The sequence below is a fragment of the Protopterus annectens genome, chromosome 10.part0, assembly GCF_019279795.1.
Source record: "Protopterus annectens isolate FY-2018-M chromosome 10.part0, PAN1.0, whole genome shotgun sequence".
Lineage (NCBI taxonomy): Eukaryota > Metazoa > Chordata > Ceratodontiformes > Protopteridae > Protopterus > Protopterus annectens.
In genome coordinates, this window is record NC_056744.1 from 283,395,905 (window position 1) to 283,414,911 (window position 19,007).

General features: G+C 36.8%; 1 protein-coding gene across 1 annotated transcript in view; it reads left to right on the forward strand.

The window, feature by feature from the left end:
- GRIN2C (glutamate ionotropic receptor NMDA type subunit 2C) overlaps positions 1-19,007 on the forward strand; it is a 3,426,271-nt gene that overhangs the window by 2,970,807 nt on the left and 436,457 nt on the right. The window contains exon 8 of the mRNA XM_044085160.1: positions 8,264-8,389. Coding sequence (XP_043941095.1) covers positions 8,264-8,389 — 126 coding nt within the window. The remainder of the gene's footprint in view (positions 1-8,263; positions 8,390-19,007) is intronic.

The following is a 19,007-nucleotide window of genomic DNA, read 5'->3' on the forward strand; positions in this document are numbered from 1 at the left end:
TTAATCACTTTTTTTGAAGAAGTTCATTAGATTCAGTAAGCTTGATCTTACTTTTACAAGAAATGCAACTATGATTCCATTCATGTGTCATGAAACAATGCCATGAAGTAAAATTTTACAATGGTAAACTGTAATAATATTAATAAAAGTAATGAGTCCTTTGTGGTGGTTATGACTACTATACTATAAAGTGTTACATTTCCATAAGAAGTTTATTTTTTTCTTCTTAAAAAGTGGCAGTCTGAGGGGAAAAAGAGGAAGATAAATTAGATGGTAGAGAAGTGTCATGGAGAGGTTAGGTAGACAGGTCCAATTTGTTTTAAGACCTAAATCATGTGAAGGGAAGCTATAATATTTTGTGACAGAAATGTAATAATTAGGATACTTTTGGGCTGTGTAATACCACAAGGTATGCCTCTCAACTTCTTAGAGCAAGAAATCTGGACAAGGCCATAATGAATGGGGTATGAAGGCCCCAAAATAGGGAGAATTTTTAGATATTGCTCTTACAAACTTAGAAAGTTGATAGAATAAAAGGTTTTGCATTGGCATGAATTTTATAAATGACATGAAGTCTAAAACTCTCATTTCTGTCATTATTTTCTGACATCACTCCTCAATGATTTGCCATAATTTTCCAGAAACAACAAAAACAGCCCAAAATATGAGGCAAAAATCTGGATATTCTACAAAAACCTTGACTATTGAAAGATATGCCACAAGGGAATTGAGCTATGAAGGGTACCCACATCACTTAAATAACACAAATATAATAGCATGAAACAACAATACAGTAAACTGCTCTTAAATACATTGTCAGGCAGATTAACATAATTCAGTCTACTCTAGTTTGTAACTCTTATTCTCTTGTTCTAACATACTATGTAAATACTATAGGTCATTGCTCAGCACTTGACTTGTTCATTCTCCCCCATACCTTTGAAAAATCATGCAGATTAGCAACAAATGAAATCAAGGCTACATATCTCAGAAACAAACTAGTTTCTTTAGCATGTAGTGTAAAGCATTTATCTAGAGGCAATTAAAGAACTAATTAGCAACATCACAATTTCCATCACTACTATCAGCAATATGCCTAAGTGCTTAACAACTTATAAGAATGTATATGATTTCTAGTTTAGAAAGTATACTTAACTGAAATTATACAACAGTGCATAACACAAAGATGGATGCAAACTTAATCATGCCACTTAATTGGCCTACAGAAGGCTTCAGCCCTATATTCTATTTTAGATAAATTACACATAAGAAAACAGATAAGCTACTAAACAAAATAGACAGCAACTGAGGGTCCTTATTTAGTTAACTCCATTGATCTTTCTTTAGCATGGCATACCTGCTGTCTTCCAAACCTCCTACCTTCATTTACAATCTCTCCCTGGCTACAGCTATTGCTTCTAACCAATTCAAACATGCTATTTATTATGTCACTGTCCAAAGTCTACTTCCCATTTTATGCAAAACTGCACAGGCCTATTGCAAATCTTTGTTCTTTACTAAATATATGAAAATATTATTTACAAGCAGATTTCAAACTATACTAACAACTATAGACTACTATATGACACAACATGGTTTTCAAAATCTTTATAAGTACAACCACTGTTCTTTACAAGTCAACAGACTCCTTGTATTCTAACATGAGTAATGTATTTATAACTGGAATTTTTGTGGGTATGAGCAGTGCCTCCAAGACCCTAAACCATGAGCTTCTCTTTCACAAACTTGAAAGTTCAACTTTAGAGAAAGCACAATAGTGCAGCTGAAAAACTATCTGATGAACAATCTTTTAAAATCGGCACAGAATTTTTCTTTTCTGACATTTATAATCTGAGCTCAAGAGTCTTTCCAGGATCAGTCCTGAGCCAATTACTGTTACAATATCACTGACTTTAACAGAATTTCATTACAATGCATTAGAAAAGGGTTATTATTTTATTCCATCCCAAAGTGGCAGTTTAGCTGATGTTCTTATAGATTTACATCTTTTTACTTGTAAATTGAACCTACAACACATTTTGCATAATGTTGTTTCTTCTATGTGTTGTGATAATGTTCTATTTAGGAAAAAAAGTACATTTAATCCCTGTTTTCCATATTACAAACATTCTTATATGTTTATGATAATGAAATTAAGACTTTATTAAATACAGCCACTGATGTGAAATTGTATAATTGTTCATCTTTTGAAAAGGATGCCATGTTTAAATTAACATAAACTAAATTGATTTGGGTTATGAAGGCAGACAGAGGGAGTAGAATTGTTGTAATGAGGCAAAATATGTATGAGCAAAAATTAAGTGAACAATTATGTGATTCTAAGTGTTATGAAAAGGTATATAAATAGGAAATATTAAGTCAGTTAAAACGTATTAATTTTAAAGTACCTGATTCATCAGAGCAAAAGTATATATGTTTGATGAATATAATTTTGTTACAGTTGAATGTCTTGTTATTGGAATTTTTTTTTTATATTCTAAAAATGCAGGAGAATGAGACAGAACTCCCCTCCCCATTAAGATCAACTGTTGCTGCAGCTAAAAGCAAAACTGAATTTATTGTTATTTATTTATTTAGATGGGATTTTAAATCCAATAGTACAGTCTTCTAAATTTTATCTTAAAGACTCCTGGGTTTGTTTACTTTTTTTATCCAAATATGAATTTACTGGCAAAGACGTTTTGTTTGGTAACCATTGATACAGAGTCATTATATATTATTATATTGCAACATGCTGTTATTGAATTTCTGAGACTGTACTTATGTAAATATACAGAACTGGAAAAGGTTCACATCAATATTTGTTTATTGCTGGATACAGCATTGGCAAATAATTTCTTTATGTTTAATAATTAAATTTATCATCAATTTTTGGGTGTTGCTATGGGTGCCTGTGTTGCCCATGCATTTGCCAATTTAGTATTGAGGTGATTGGAAATGGAAGTTCTTCTTAATTTAAATTGTTTTCAACAAGTATCCTATTACAAATATTTTGTTGATTGGCTTGTTTTTTATATGAAATCAAACTGAAATAGAAGTTGACACTTTTTTACAGGACACTAATAAAAGTATTGATTGCCTTCAATTTACTCTTGGCAGTTTTAGTGATGTTAAATTTTTAGAGCTGGAACTTACACTTGATAAGAATAAAAAAATGTTTTCATACAAATATTTTGAGTAAGAAACCTTATGTTAATACCTAGTTAAATTGTAAATGTAAACATCCGACATTTCTAAAATAAATATAGTCAGGCGGTATTTTATTAGACTTTCTAGAATCATCAGTGGTAATGACATTTTTAAGAAAGTTTTTTTTTTGTTGAAAGAATTATTTTTAAATATGAATTACCCCCGAGTTAAAATTAATGAAATAATGGAGGAGGTAATTTTTAACAGGAATTCTAAATTCCCACCTATTCTAAAGACTGGTTTTGTTCCTAAGACTAAACTGACTTTTGAACAAGCAGCATCACTTTAAGGCATTTACACTTTCCATTAGTTGTGATGCATTTTATATTAAAACTATTGGCTGACTAATATGTCTTCTGAGTGAGGCCTACCTGATTATTCTACTAAAGGTCAAGTGCACACTGCTTGTGGTTATATATTATTTATTTTTCAACAATGGAAATATCTACTTTTTGGATGTTTCTATTTTCTCAACAGCTATGTGACCATGGAGTTGATACATACACATAAAGAGAGGAGTAAAGTACCCTACAGGGGATGAGAGAGGCTTTCTTTGTTGTTAAGAAGCATGATTCATGTTTTTATGAAACTAAGCTGTGACTGGCTATGTTCATCCCATCATAGCTTTGTCATACTGCTATGCTACAAACTGCAATTGAATTCATCTGCACATCTTTCATGTGCCTGCACAGGTTTTTACAAGGTTTTCCATTTTCCTACTGCATCCAAAGACATGGTTTAAGTGAACTGGAGGTCATCCAAATTGTGTGTGAGAGTTTGTGCCATACAAGACAGAGTTTGTGAGTGTGAGTGTGTGTGTGCATGTGTGTGTGTGTGTGTGTGTGTGTGTGTGTGTGTGTGTGTGTGTGTGTGTGTGTGTGTGTGTGTGTGTGCATGTGTGTGCGTGTGTGTGCATGTGTGTGTGTGTGTGTGTGTGTGTGTGTGCGAGTGTGTGTGCGCACATGCGCATGTGTGTGCGTCTGTGTGCATGTGTGTGTGTGTGTGTGTGCGTGTGTGTGCATGTGTGCATGTGCATGTGTGTGTGTGTGTGTGTGTGTGTGTGTGTGTGTGTGTGTGTGTGTGTGTGTGTGTTCACACATACACAAGTGTATCCATTATGCAATGCACTGACATGCTGTCTGAAATTATTTTCTGGCTCCTCCATGACCATGAGTTGGATTAAGCAAGTAGGCATAAAATTAATTAGTAAATGAATGAAGGAAGGACAATTCTTGAATCACTCTTTAGATGGATATGCTGTTAATCCAATAAAAGTATCTGCAGTCAAAACTGTGATAGACTCCAGCATAACAAGATTAGACTATAGTTGTTGCAACAGATTTAGATGTACTGTGAAATGTTGTAAAACAGAAGACAGATAAATTATCTTTGTGAAGGACAGGGTGTATGAATCAATATTTGTGTGCTGTGGAACCATCAGTATGGAATGGAATCCACTACTCGAACCAGTTCATATGCAAAGGGCAATCAGCCATAAGAAGACTATATAGTATATGTGCATTGCTACCTTAGGCAATAATCAGTACTGTATCATGCAATTTGGGAGGTGCAGTGGTGCAGTAGTAACATTGTTGCCTCCCAGCAAGAGGTTCTCCGGTTTGATTCTTGGCTGGGGTGCCTTCTGTGTGGAGTCTGCATGTCCTCCCTGCATTTGTGTGGGTTTCCTCTGAGTGCTCTGATTTCCTCCCACATTACAAAGACATGCATCTGGAGCATTTCTCCCTGGGCCACCACTGAAAATTGGCTTCATTCCAAGTCGGACTTTCCTGGTTAACAAATGTTAAATAAATAAAATAACTTGTGAAAGGTTAGAAGTGAAATCCAGTACTGAACTAGGGTATATGTCACTGGGAGTTTTGGATATGCCAAGGTTATCATTTGATTGTTCGAGGCACTGGTAAGGTCATGTCTGACATATTGAGCACAATTCTCTATCTCATACACAGAAGGTAATTTAGGGTAGCAGAAGATTTAGGTCATGGCATCGAATTACATGCCATGACAGTGAATCTATCTGTGATGACAGAGTATAACTGAATATCACATCTCATGTCAATGAATCCATCTGTTATGAAGCAGTATAAATTAATCTGTTTTAGTCAATGGGCAAACCAGCTTAAATGAAAATACAAAACAAACATTAAAAAAATGTTTCTTGCAGGGGCACCCTGAAGTGCAGATGAATATTTGCTAGATATAGAAAGTAAAAGAAATTAAGGAACTTAGCAAGCTTTCATATTTGGATATGAACTTCAGAAATAAAACTGAGGTAATAGAAGATACCCTTACTTAAAAATACTAGTTGCAAAGCCATACAGTTGTAGGCAAATGGCAAAGACCAACTACATCTACGTTCCATCACACTTACCTTCAACTGAATTGCAACCTGAAGAATTGTGGGAATAGAATGGTAGCTCAAATAATCTTAAAACATTAAAAACATAATAAAATTGAAACTACTATAGTATCAAGCATCAATTTCCAAAGACGATAGCTAAAATACATAATTAATTCCAGCCATCTGTTTACCTAATTGATAGTATAAAGACATCTTTAATTAATGTTTATCAATTAAACGACATGCTTTATTCTTATTATTTTTTTATCCTTTTTTTACCAGGCTAGTCCCACTAGGAATGCAACCTCTTTTAAGGGAACACCTGAAGTGGAATTTATACTACTAGGGGAAATTAGGTGGGGTCATCAGGAAACTTCCTTACTCTTTTTTGATAGGTGCTGTGAAATCTTTTACATCCACCTGAGTTACCACCAACTAAAGCTGAAGGGACCTTGCTTTATCATCTCATCCAAAAGACAACACACTCAGTGGTGCAACACCCCCTTTATGTTGTACTGCATTGCCAACTATTGCTTTACCTAGAGTGGGAATTGAACTCAGCCTTCTGCTCCAAAGCTGAGTGTGCTACCTTTTGGTGTCACTAACTCTGGTCTGCAGAATGAAGCATGTAATAAACAGTTAACAAAATGCTGAGGAAAATGCAGAGACTGAGGTATAAGTAGAGAGATACAAAGCTTGAAAAGTACACATTAGAAGAGAGAGAGGATGTGATCCAGGTATACAATACCACTGAGCAACAAAGTTTGGTGTGCAGTTGGGTACGAGTGGCAGAGGGGGACAAGGGGATATGAGCATTGGCTAGAGTGGGATGATTCAAGGCATGTATGAGGTAATTTGACTTTGCTGTGAGGCTGATCTTTAAGTGGTACAGTATAAATCTTAGCAGGGTTCAGAAATGCTTGGGAAAGCATAAAGAAATGATCATACAAAATGAGGGAAGGGAAGCTGCATAGGAACAAACCTATGCACTTCTGCAATACATAAGTTCATGTAGGCAGGGTGAGTACCTTCATTTGTATAGGCACTTCCTTGATCATGCTAATGTGGTGTAACTGTCTAAGTATGTACAGCACAGTGTAAGACTTTTTAACAAATGGAATCCACATTTTGACTATCTTTGCATCACTTTGATGGCCATAAATCTGTTCCTGAAGAGAAAGTAACAACATATTTGAATGACTCATGCCCGTATAAGGACAGAAGCATTTAAAATCTGACTGAAAGTACAGTTTTAAATTTAGAGAGGATCCTCCCCTATTTGTAGATTGCAGACTCCTCATATTAGAAGATTGTTAATGTCATTTCTTTAAGATTGCTACACATTTACTTTTTTATTTCATTAATGTTATACTAGCAATATATACTCTAATTACTTTTTTATTTATTTATTTTTTTGCTAATACCTTGTAAAACAGATGTATTCTATCCATCATGTAGGAAAGGGCTAACCAAAAATCCAAAGTACATTGATCAAAGCAACTCAAATTTAGTAGTTCATGCAAATAAATGTTAATTTTTATTTTAATTGCATAGATGGATTATAGGTAACTTAGAATAAAATTCATTATCCTATAAATATTAAAAATCCCTTTATTATACCTATGTATGCATACTATTTCTATACTTCTGCTTTTATCAGTATAATTTTCAACTAACTTATATGAAGCTTTCCTCATATATTTCTAATTATATTTGGAAATAGACAGGACTCCAAATTCCATTGGACATTTTCTTTAAACAATACTGCTAAATGAAGATTATCATTGGATAGGGATTCAGCCACTTCAACAGAAATACAAGCGTCAGCAGAGGTTACTGTTCTTTATTATCTGAACAATTAGAGTCACTTTTTAATATTTTGTCTATATGTTCTTTGTCTTAAACATTTTAGACTAGTTAACACCAAATACCTTTTAAAATTGTTATGTTTTGGTGAACTCTGGGCTTAATGGATGATTAATAAGTAATAATATAACTGAATTTGGTTACATAGTTATGCAAAACAAAGAAACATCAAACTTAGTTTTCGATATTTGCAGCTGATAAAAGAATGTCCAGAATATGCTTTATTGTTTTAAGCTTTTTTTTTTTTTACTCAGCTTACTAGTGTGCTAGAAATGCTTGACAATGCCTGCGTTTTCTGCCTACAAAGCTCATATCTTGTAGGCTTATATATCTCATTTGGAAAGGAAAGGACTGAACTGTCAAAGTTTTAAGTCATATTTAAATGTACTTACTCAAGTTAACATCCCCTGATATCACCACTAGATTTCACATGTTGTCATTCCATGTAAAAAAAGACATATATGTGAAAATCTTGCTTAATTCGTTTTTGAAAACTTTTGAGGACACTTCCTGCATTTTTAAATCATATTCAATAGTTTGTACCTGAGCAGCCATTTTAGAAATTTTGTAAATTTTATTATTTCAAGGGTATTTTAATGACTGTAGCAAAATACCACAAATCTCATATTCACATAATTCAGTGCTATGAAAATCCTACATGTTTTGCATGGAAATGTATTTAAGTTATATGATTTCAGAACATACTTTGAAATTAAAAAAAACATCTTTGCTCATTAAAGACTGTAATTGTTGGAAAATGTGCAACACATATGACTACAAATAAGTTTTCTCTAATAATACTTTTCTTTCTTTCCTAATGTTTTCCAGAGCCCTACAGCCCAGCAGTGTGGGTCATGATGTTTGTGATGTGTCTCACCGTTGTAGCAGTTACTGTTTTCATATTTGAGTACTTCAGCCCTGTTGGCTACAACAGGACTCTCGCCAATGGGAAAAGTAAGCAGTAGCTACAGAAGTCTGTAATTCATTCATTTATTGATAGGATTTATTCATGTAATCATTTAATAGTTCATTCACTGATACTTGCATCAACTTGCTGATATTCTAAGTAATTCATATACATTTATAAAAGTGTGTGCAATATACTGACCTATGGGCAGGTCGGTTCACACTTTCATTAACTGCTTAAAATATCTATATTTTTGTTAATGTATCTCTTCAGTCATTCTGTTATCAGTCATATGACTCTTCCTGCATACCTTCTTTATATTTTCTTCATAAGTATTGTAGTTACAAGCTTGGCTTCATCATCTTACACCATGTGTTAGAATGATCAGATGATCCTTGAATTAAAAGAGACAGTATGATAACTTTTAAACAACAAAGAAAACTGAACAACAGATATGAGAACAGGTAAACATCACTGTTCACAGTGATGTGGCATTAACTGCAGAGTTTTGTACAGTATGGCTCAGAGATTTTCCATACTTCAATTGTTTAATTCAAAAATGTCTCTAATATAAACATATGAAGAGTTTAAGAAGTCTGGCTGCTTAAAACATTCACTATGAAAACTGGAGTTAAAGGCAATGATTTCATACTTGTTTAAGTAGCCAAAACATGAATAAACATACATCACCTTTACAAATGCCCATTTATAAAAAGGTTATGCCATTATTACTATTTCTGGCAGTTTTTGATCTCATACATGGCTTCCTTTGCATTTTATCATTTTGGAATTAAAGTCCATGCTTAAATAATTGTGTGGTAAGCATTAGTTTAATAACTTTAACATGAATTTCTTTGTGAAAGAGGTACCAGTAGTAGTTTCCACTACAATGTATTTGAGAAGGAGTATGTGAATAATATGTAGATGTTATACATTACTTAACACTAATGCTTAGAGACTTTGAAGAAGTTCAATATAAAGACCAGTCTTCATTGTATTTACAAATTCAACTCATAAAGAAAACATATACATATGTCAGGGGACCCATGTTGTACTCAATGTAGTTAATACAAGTTGCACATATAATGTAAAGAAGAATTATGGGGTAGCAGTAATACTGCAGACTATAATTTTTATGCTGCTTTTGCAAACTACTTTTGATAGCAACATGTTTTCCAGTTTTTTTAGTAGCCATGCATTAAACTCTTACAAAGATGGGGGATATCTTACGCCAAAAAAAAAAAAAATACTGTGATTGTGTTTGTTTCTGTGTGTTTCTATTTGTTTCTTTGTTTGTGTCTGTGTGCATGTCTATGTGTATATATGTATGTATATATATATATATATATATATATATATATATATATATATATGGTTTACTATCACAATGCCGACGTGCACTTGCACAGCTATGAAGTATTCGAACAACAGATGTTCGAATACTTCATATTTTGGCAGGTGATGTGAGTGAATGTTACCATTGCGAATGGACTGTGCATTCGCAATTCTAACGTTCGCTCATGTGAGGGGATCGCTGTACAGTGCGGTTAGGGAAATACATCCCTTTCCTCACTGTAGTGCGATCTCGGAGTTGGAATATTAATTTGGGAGGGTGTGGGGGGTGCAGCCCCACACAGGGGGGGGTGCAGGATGGTGCAGCCCCCCTGCATAACTGTGTGTTTAGGCTAGTTAGGTAGGTTATTATGGGATGGGTGGGAGTGCTGTGTATGGCCGAAAATGTCGCAAGCGACATTTTCGACAATACACAGCTGTTTTCGACATTAGGAAAATTTGGAAATGTTCATTTTCGATGTATAAATTCGAAAATGCAGACACGTTTTGTTCTGATTTTCGAATTTATGATAGTAAACCTATATATATATATATATATATATATATATATATATATATATATATATATATATATATACAGGCTATTATTATTGTAATGGAGGTAGTTCTATTTTTTAAAAGATCACGTGTGCCTGCAGTGCCATAAGAACCATCTACTTGAAATTACTTATTATGATATGGTTTGCTAAAGTTGCTAGCATATCAGATATGATAACGTTGGCAACACCCAGAAAGGAGCTCATAGATTTTTGAATATTCACCATTATGTGAAATGAAATCTTCTTCTTCTTCTTCTTTCGGCTTTTCCCAGTTAGGGGTCGCCACAGCGGATCACCTTGTCCGCACATTGAATGGCAGTGGAGTTTTACGGTGTCGAGTTGCCAGCCCGGCGCCCAACCTTCCACAGAAGGCACACTCACATGCACACCTAGGGCCAATTTAGAGTGTCCAATCCACCTGCAGCATGTCTTTGGGATGTGGGAGGAAACCGGAGCACCCGGAGGAAACCCACGCGACCACAGGGAGGACAGGCAGACTCCGCACAGAAGGCACCCCAGCCGAGGATCGAACCGGAGAACCTCTTGCTGTGAGGCGGCAATGCTAACCACTGCACCACCGTGGCCGCCCTATTATGTGAAATGAAATAATGTGGCTAAATATATGGGGTCAAAGGTACTTTCATCTGCTAAATAAGATGGTATCCCATGTGTCCCTTATTTTTTACAGTTAGCTGTAGTACCACAGGGTATCACAAGATGGAACATTTTCTCCACAGTATCAACTTCTTTCAAGCTAGAAAAATTCTCTGATCAAAAACTGCATGAGTCACTAACCATAATTGAAGTACTATATATTGTAAAGGAAATAAAAGAGCTGGAGGTGGGATCTTTAGAAGACGGAAGGAACAAATTATAAAGAAATGAGTAGAATTTGTAGGAACAATATATGCAGACTAATGTTCAGGAGAAGGAGGAGTAAGATTTAAGGGAAGGAAGAAACTACTGGAACGAATCAAAATTATTTAAACAAAATATGTATATTGTATGAAAATAAAAATGGGAAGTCAGTCATGGTGTAGCTGAATAAAGCCCTGACTATGACACAGGCAGCCTAGGTCTGATTAGTGGCTCTGATGTTTCAGCTGTTGATTGGGATGGATGGACATTCCTGTCTTGAGGGAGGGACATACATCTCATCACTCCTTGATGGTTTATGTGATCTATTAATAGGGGGATATCCTTTGGATGACTCTGGGATAAGCATAGGGGAGGTGATGGGACAAGAGGCCATAACATTAAAAATGTCCTTCCTTTCACAGAAGCAATTCCTTGAAGCCCCCCCTCCCCGGATTCCCTTAGAATCCATTGTGACACCAGCTAATAATGGGGATGAAAGTGAGAGTCCGGTTTACCCAGCAATGGACTGAAACAATGGAGGGTGGGTGGAAAGTATAAAGAAAAGAAAGAGGGAACAAAAAAGTAGAAATAAAATACCAGTGGAAAATATTACTATGGTTTACCTTATTTTCTAATCATGCATGTGTACTCAGATCATATGATAATTTAATAAAAACACGTAAGTCACCAGCAAGGTTCAATCACTAATTAAGATCACTTTCCATGCTTTGATAAAACTGTATTGGCAGCATTACTTTAGACAGCGGGCTGCTGTTGAACTCTACAGGTACTTGAATGTCAATTGCTCACAGCACATTTGATCATTGCCACTTGCTCTAAATGACAAGTGCTCTGTCTCCTACTAGCCTGATCTTAGTTAATTACCATGCTGTTCCACTTCCAAAGTCTATTGAAACTATACTGAACTGCATATGCATTCCAGAGCACTAACACTCTACCCCCTAAATCTCCCATGTGGACCCCAACCTAACCATATCACTCCCCTGCCACTCTCTAACCCTAAAGTCCAAGATCACTCCCAAAATGTAAAACTCCACTTCTCACAATGTAAACCTAGTCTCCAATCACACTCTTTAACCTTAAAATTCTACTCCTGATCCTTAAACCTAATATTACCCTCCCACTTCCTAAACCTACAATCCCTGGTCACTCCCTAAGCCTAAAATCTCATCCCACTTTCTACTCCTAAAACACACATTCTCTGCCCTAATCTAAACTCCCCTCCTGTTCCTTGAACTTAATATTTCCCCATTTGTAAACTTAATCACACTCGTGAATACTGTCCAAAATCCTAATCTACACTCCACCCCCTTCCCACTCCATCCCCACATCTGCAGCACTACCTTGTTTGAACTCAGCTAATGTGTCTATTAGAGGTGTGGCAGCTCCTCCCGCTCTCTCTCTCTCCCCCTCTTCCTCTCTCTCTCACCCTCTTCGTATCCTTCTCTCTCTCTCCTCCCCCTTCCTCTGTCTCTCTCTCTCTCTCTCTCTGTTTCTCTCCCTGCATAGCTGCTGCACTTCACCTAAGTATGTAGTCAAGTTTGAGCACAAGCAATGGCCCATGTGAGCTTCAAGACACCCGAGTCCTTAACTGCAAGACATTGGTCTTTGGTCACTTGGGACATGAGCACTTGTAGTACACTAATTTAAGAGTGCTAATTAGCACTTTGGTTTATTTTTTTCTAAAATAATGCACTTATATCTGATTGGTAGAAGTTTGCTGGAATTTAAAACATGAAAGATATCTAAGAAATATGCTCACAATTGATTATGTGCCCCCCTTTTTGTACATGTAGCTCTTCTATTACTAAAAAGTGCAGCCCCAGATTTCTTATCAGTCTCCTCATGTAGTCCCAGTTTGTACGTACACAGGAATTTTCTATATCAACTCTTAAACATTGTAAAGCAGCTGGAAAAGTTCCCAGATGTGCAGTCCCACAGTCTACACCATCTGTCAGTATACAAGCAAGGATCACCATTATGTCAATGGCAGTTTTATTGAGGGCATTCCACCAGAATAAAGAAACTGCCTGACAGTTTAATAAGTTTAGCTGCATTTGTATTATAGTATTTATTTATTCATCTAGTCTGAACTCTGGTTGCAGTTTCATTTCTGTTTAGTATGGCTCACAGTACAGCAGAAAGTGCAGGGATTCACAGAGATGCACTGCTCTTCTGCACAACAGTTGTACCTCTAAGCAACACTATGAAGCTAAATATACAGTCAATACATATGCAAGCCAATAGCAACAGCATTTCTGGGGAGCCAGCTGTGCTTAGTGGTTCAGAAGTAGGTAGAAGTTTTTCTAGTTGTATATATAGATAAACCCTCACTACGTCCCAGGCAATCCAACTGCAACTAGCAGCTCAGGCACCTGGTGGAATGACAGGAAGACTGGGTGAGCCCTTCCTGAGGGGAATGGATTGTGCTAAGGCATCTTCCAGTGAGTCCTGGTGGAGGCTATGGCTTAAAGGAACAGATGCTGGAATGGGAGGATGAAAGGAAAAGAAGGTATAACTGCACTGTGGTCAGTGGTGGGGAAGCATACTCACTGGACCTCCCACCCACTATTGTCTGTAGTCTACAAAACTGATATCAGCACAAGGAGCAATTATCTAATCCAAGAGAAAAACCCTTAATACAGAAGCATGAGGGCTTCTCAACTGAACCATTATAAAAGGTTGACTGATATGTACCAAACCTGAATAGTCTGAACAGGGAATAGGGAGCCTTCTTACAGAAAGAGGTCATTCACATGGCAGACCCTCCTAGCACGTGGATACCAGGGATCCACCAGGATGAGATTTGTGAGTTGATGCAATTGGGTTGGCAAAGGTAGTACCTGATGGCCAGCTGCTGTGAAGATGAAAAAAAAGAAATAGCAAGTACAACAACCATATAAATAAGCACATACATGTAGTAAAATACATACATGGAAGAACAAGACAATGGATGTTGTGGCCAAACACCTTATTGCTTGATCAAATGAGACCCAAACCTGTGATTTCACAAACCAATGAATCCTAGAACTAAAGCAGTATATGTATTAGCTGTAGTGAGTGTGCTAGCATGTGCTTTAGCACAGGAGTCCAATGTGCTGCAGATAACGGAGTAGCACTGCAGCTTTGTAATTCCAGTGCTTTGGTTTCATCATATATGGACACTTGTCAGCTGCACAAATGAGAAGGAAAGAGATGTATAGGAAAGAGGTAAACATGAAAATTATCATGTAGATGGACAAACAAAAGGACAGCATATCAATGTGTGCATGTTGAAGGTGAGGTGGGACAACTGTTTTTGCATGGATAGGGCCCATATTTTAGTTACATAGACAGAAGGAAAGAGGGGTGTGTGTACAGTAAAGATGGTTAGAAAATGAGACTAGGTAAGTATGCAGGGTTCGACTAACAAACATATAAAATAAACAGATGCAGTTGTGCCTGCAGTACGTTGCCAATACATGAAATGGACAGAGACAAGCATAGGGCAGGTAAATGGAGATGTGGAAGTTTGAGTTACACTGCGTATGAGGTGTGACAAAAGATATATAGGCACACATAACCATGGCTAGGGTTAGACCAAACAGCATTGTACCCCTTGCTCTCCCATTCCAGAGGAACTTCGGTGTGATCTATGACTGGATGATAGAGCTGGGCCGGCTAGGGTCATGGCCTTACCCACCTCTGTTGGCCCGATGGTTAGCAAAGACTAATCAAGTGAATAGGCTATAGGCTAGCCTAGGAATAAGATAACCTAGTTTGATGGTTCACAATGTGTTTGCTGAAGTACTAGAGAAAAGGGTTGGGTTGGTATTCAGGCCAATTCTGAGAGAAAGTGTGGAGAATACTGGGGTGACAGGAGACAAAATGGATGGTGTTAAGCAAGCATTTTCCAGGGCCTTTATTACTACGTTTTCTAATGAACATGTTGAGATTGTGAATATTTTAAGAAAGAACTGGAGTATCTTCTCCTGTTTTGATGGGATACTTGAAAATGTATTTAGAAAATTGATTAAGAGCTTTTTGGAAAGTGACAGTGGCAATAATGCTCTCATTAGCTTTAGAAGGAATGGGATGTTTAATTGCGGGTCCTGCCCACAGTGTTCACAGATTAGGAAGGGGGAAACATTCATGGTTAATGGTAAAATAATTTGACCCACTTTTCATTGCAACTGCTATACAAGAGGTATTTTTTATGTTGCTTAATGTAACCACTGCCCTAAATTTTATGTTGGCAAAACTCAGAGACATTTTAGAGACTGAACTTATGAGCATTTGTTGGACATCAGACATCATAAAATGACCAATGCACTAGTGAAAAACATTGTCCAACACTCTGAGCATAGGTTTTCATTTTTTGGAGTTGAACAGGTGTACAAAAGCCTTAGGTGTGGGCCACGGCAGGATTTATTAGAAACCAAAGAACTGATTTGGCAAATTAGGTTGCAGGCTCACATTTCTCGTGAGTTAAATGAACACTTTAGTATCAGCAGTATTTTGAAACTCGAGTCCTATAATGTTTAAACCTGGTTTGTTTTTACAATTTTTATATATTGTATTTTCAATTTTATCATATTTTTTATATAAGAAAAGATGGATGGTGTAAAGGTGATATATACATACATACAATTTATTTGGTCAGGCACACAATTGTATTTTTTTTTTTTGTATTTTCATGTTCGCATTTGAGAGTAGTGTTTCTTTAAATGTTTAATTGTTTTACTGGATCAAGTGGGTTTGTTCTTGCAGTATTTAAATGTGTTTGAACAGTATGAAGGTGTATTCTGAAGAAGTCTTGTGGTCAAGCAGACAAAAGCGTTACATCTACTGTGGCAATAAAGACATTTTTCTCTTATTTCACTGGTGTGGAAATGCTTGGAACATTTGGACTGTGTTCTTTCATTCTAGTATTTATTGTTCTAGTTCCTGGTTATGCTGACTAATCAAGTGAATCTGCAATCTCTAGATGACCAATTAGCTATAAGACAGCCATCAAGCTGTGTGCTCCCATCCCCATGTTATAATAATGACAAAGAATATTTTCTCAGTTACACATGAAGATCCATCAGAAAGTGTCCAGACACAATGAGATGGTACACATTGCCCCACTTTGTATGATACAAAGGTAGGAAAGCATCTCATATGGGTTGTCCACATGCCATTAGGTGTCACCATCACATCCACCTGAGAGTGAAGCTCAGTGCAGGAGCCCACACATACCTAAGCTTGTGAACACAAAGCTCAATGAGATGATGCAGCTTAACCATAAATGGAATGTGCTTGTACCATTAGGTGCCAGTACTGCCTTCACCTGACAGAAAAGCTTCACACAATGGCCTACATGTTCTTATGCTGACCTTGACAACTACCTGGCAACATAAAGAACAGCAACAATTTGGGGTAGCGGGGTCTGTCACCTAACTTCAACTTCCCAGGCATGGAAATCTTCAGGCTCTTGTGCTGCAGGACAGCAGTATGACACCAGCACTGTTTCGTTAATCTGGTAATGCCCATGTCTGACAACAGCTCCAGTCAGCCAGGTCATATCAGGTATCCACTTTTTTGAAAGCAGAATTACAAGGACCCAGTAGGTGGTCCCTGAAATCGCTATGAAAAGATAAGGCATAATTGTGTAGGTATTACCTGGATTACCAGCAGAATTTGCATTTCTCCCAGATATAATCAAAAAATGGTATCGCTTTCATGACAAACAAAATGGCAGCCTGTGTATCACACCTGAAATGTGATTATTTTTTTATCACAGCAGTGCAACATAGAACTGCACAGTTGTGTGTATCTTGCACCTCTTCTACATGAGCTGTTTTCATGAACTGTCAGAGGCATGCATAGGTAATAGACTGTGCCTTATGCCACAAGTGTATGGCAACATAAGTCATTTTTGGACATACATACTTTCTGAACAAATTTGCCTACATGTCATGGAAACAAGTGTACAAATGGATTGTATTAGAAGCACACCTCCATTTTGTGCATTAAGATGTGCAGAATTTGAATCCATACCTCTCAACCTCTTAGTACAAGAAATCTGGGCAAAGCCTCACATAATGGGGGGACAAAGACCAAAAAAATAGAGGCACATTATAAATACTGCTCTTATAAACTTAGAAAGTTGCTAGATAACATGATTTGCGTTAGCATGCATTTTCTGAATTATATGAAGTCTGAAACTCAAATGCATGTCAGTATTTAGTGACTTTAATCCATAGACCATCCCAGTGATTTGTCAAAAAAGAAATTGTTATGAGGAACTGACCAAAAATATGAGGCAAAAATCTAGACATTCCGTGAAAATCTGTACAGTTAAGAGGTGTATAAAACTGAATCTCATACTAATTATTTTGGCAGCTCTATCAGTAGACATGGCAGTACTTCATGGAATATCCCATGTATAGATGCCCTTGGCATGCATGCCAGGGGGATGTAAATGTATTGCAGGTATTGCTTACTCTGGTGTGACTTTTGTTGTGTATTCACAGGGCACAGCACTACTATGATGACACCATTATAAGCTAATGCAGTACAACAAGTTTATGTTGATACCCATTCTAGGATTGATGATGATGATGATGATGAGACAGAGATTCCTGCATCACAATCAGATGACACAATGACACTGTGTGTCTCTGTTTTGGGTGGTCATCTACCCACAATACAGAGTGAAAACTACACGGTCAAAAAGCTGACTGAGTCCAGTGGGGAAATTGCACTGTCACTGTCCTGAAGAGGCAATGGCAGATGAGTGCATGGCGTCTGATATCAGTATAGCCACCATTATATAGCCTTGCCTTGGTTCCAAACACCATCCCATGTCACAGGCTGCTCCAGCTTGTATTAGCCCTTGACATCAATCAGCAGATGTAGCAGACCATATCACATGACCAACCTACTGCAACTCAGTTCACTACTGGGCTAAGTGCTATGCTGCATGGCCTTCAAGTGGATATCATGCAGCTCAACTAACAGCTCCATGAGTCCAGGTAAACAGTACTGATATGTTTCCAGAATCCACATGTCTGTGGTGGCACATACCATTTCTATCTTCACCTCCTTACAAAAGATTGTCATCGCTAACATCTCTTCCCAGTCTAGCACTAATGTTCACAGTTAAGGTATGGTACATATTTCTGGTGGCCATCTTGGGGGGTATCGTAAGAGTACATAGTTGACAACTGCGTCTAGAGATATCCAATACTATGATACCACTGAATGTTGGTGGCCCTGACATGCATCCTCCATTGTTATAATACATCAGAAACAGACTCCAGCTATGTCACAGCCCCACAGTACCATCTGATCTGCTAGGGGGGGAAGTCCAAATGCAACAAGTCAGCAAAGTGTGCCCAAGTAATAAACATGTATTGACATCTCAAAGAAGGAGGACATAGTCAATGAAAATGAGTGCCCACCACCTTAGACTCCTCTGTCCACCTTCTGTGGTATGCACCCACCATGCAGTGTTTTGACAGCCATAAGAACAAACATATTAACATCATAAAAATAATTATTTGCATGTGTCATCAATTCTTGCTATATAAATTATTATAATTCATTGCATAGCCATAAACTGATCACAGAACATAGATTAATATTTTTATGAGTTCAGTGTTATCCAGTAATTATATTCTGTGGTTATTTTGTCTGTGTTCATCATAATAGTTGATATTTGTTTATGGCACACAACAGTGATGAGATTTATAAATTCTGTAAATGAAGATATAATCTCTTTTTTCCAGTTCTTTGTAGTCATTTTTCCTAACTAGTGTCAATAGGTTTCAAAGATGTGGGACTGATACTTAAGTGAACATCAAGAAATTAGAGTATTAAGAAATATTAGCGGTTTATTTAAAAATAATTTATCATAACACCATGCTTG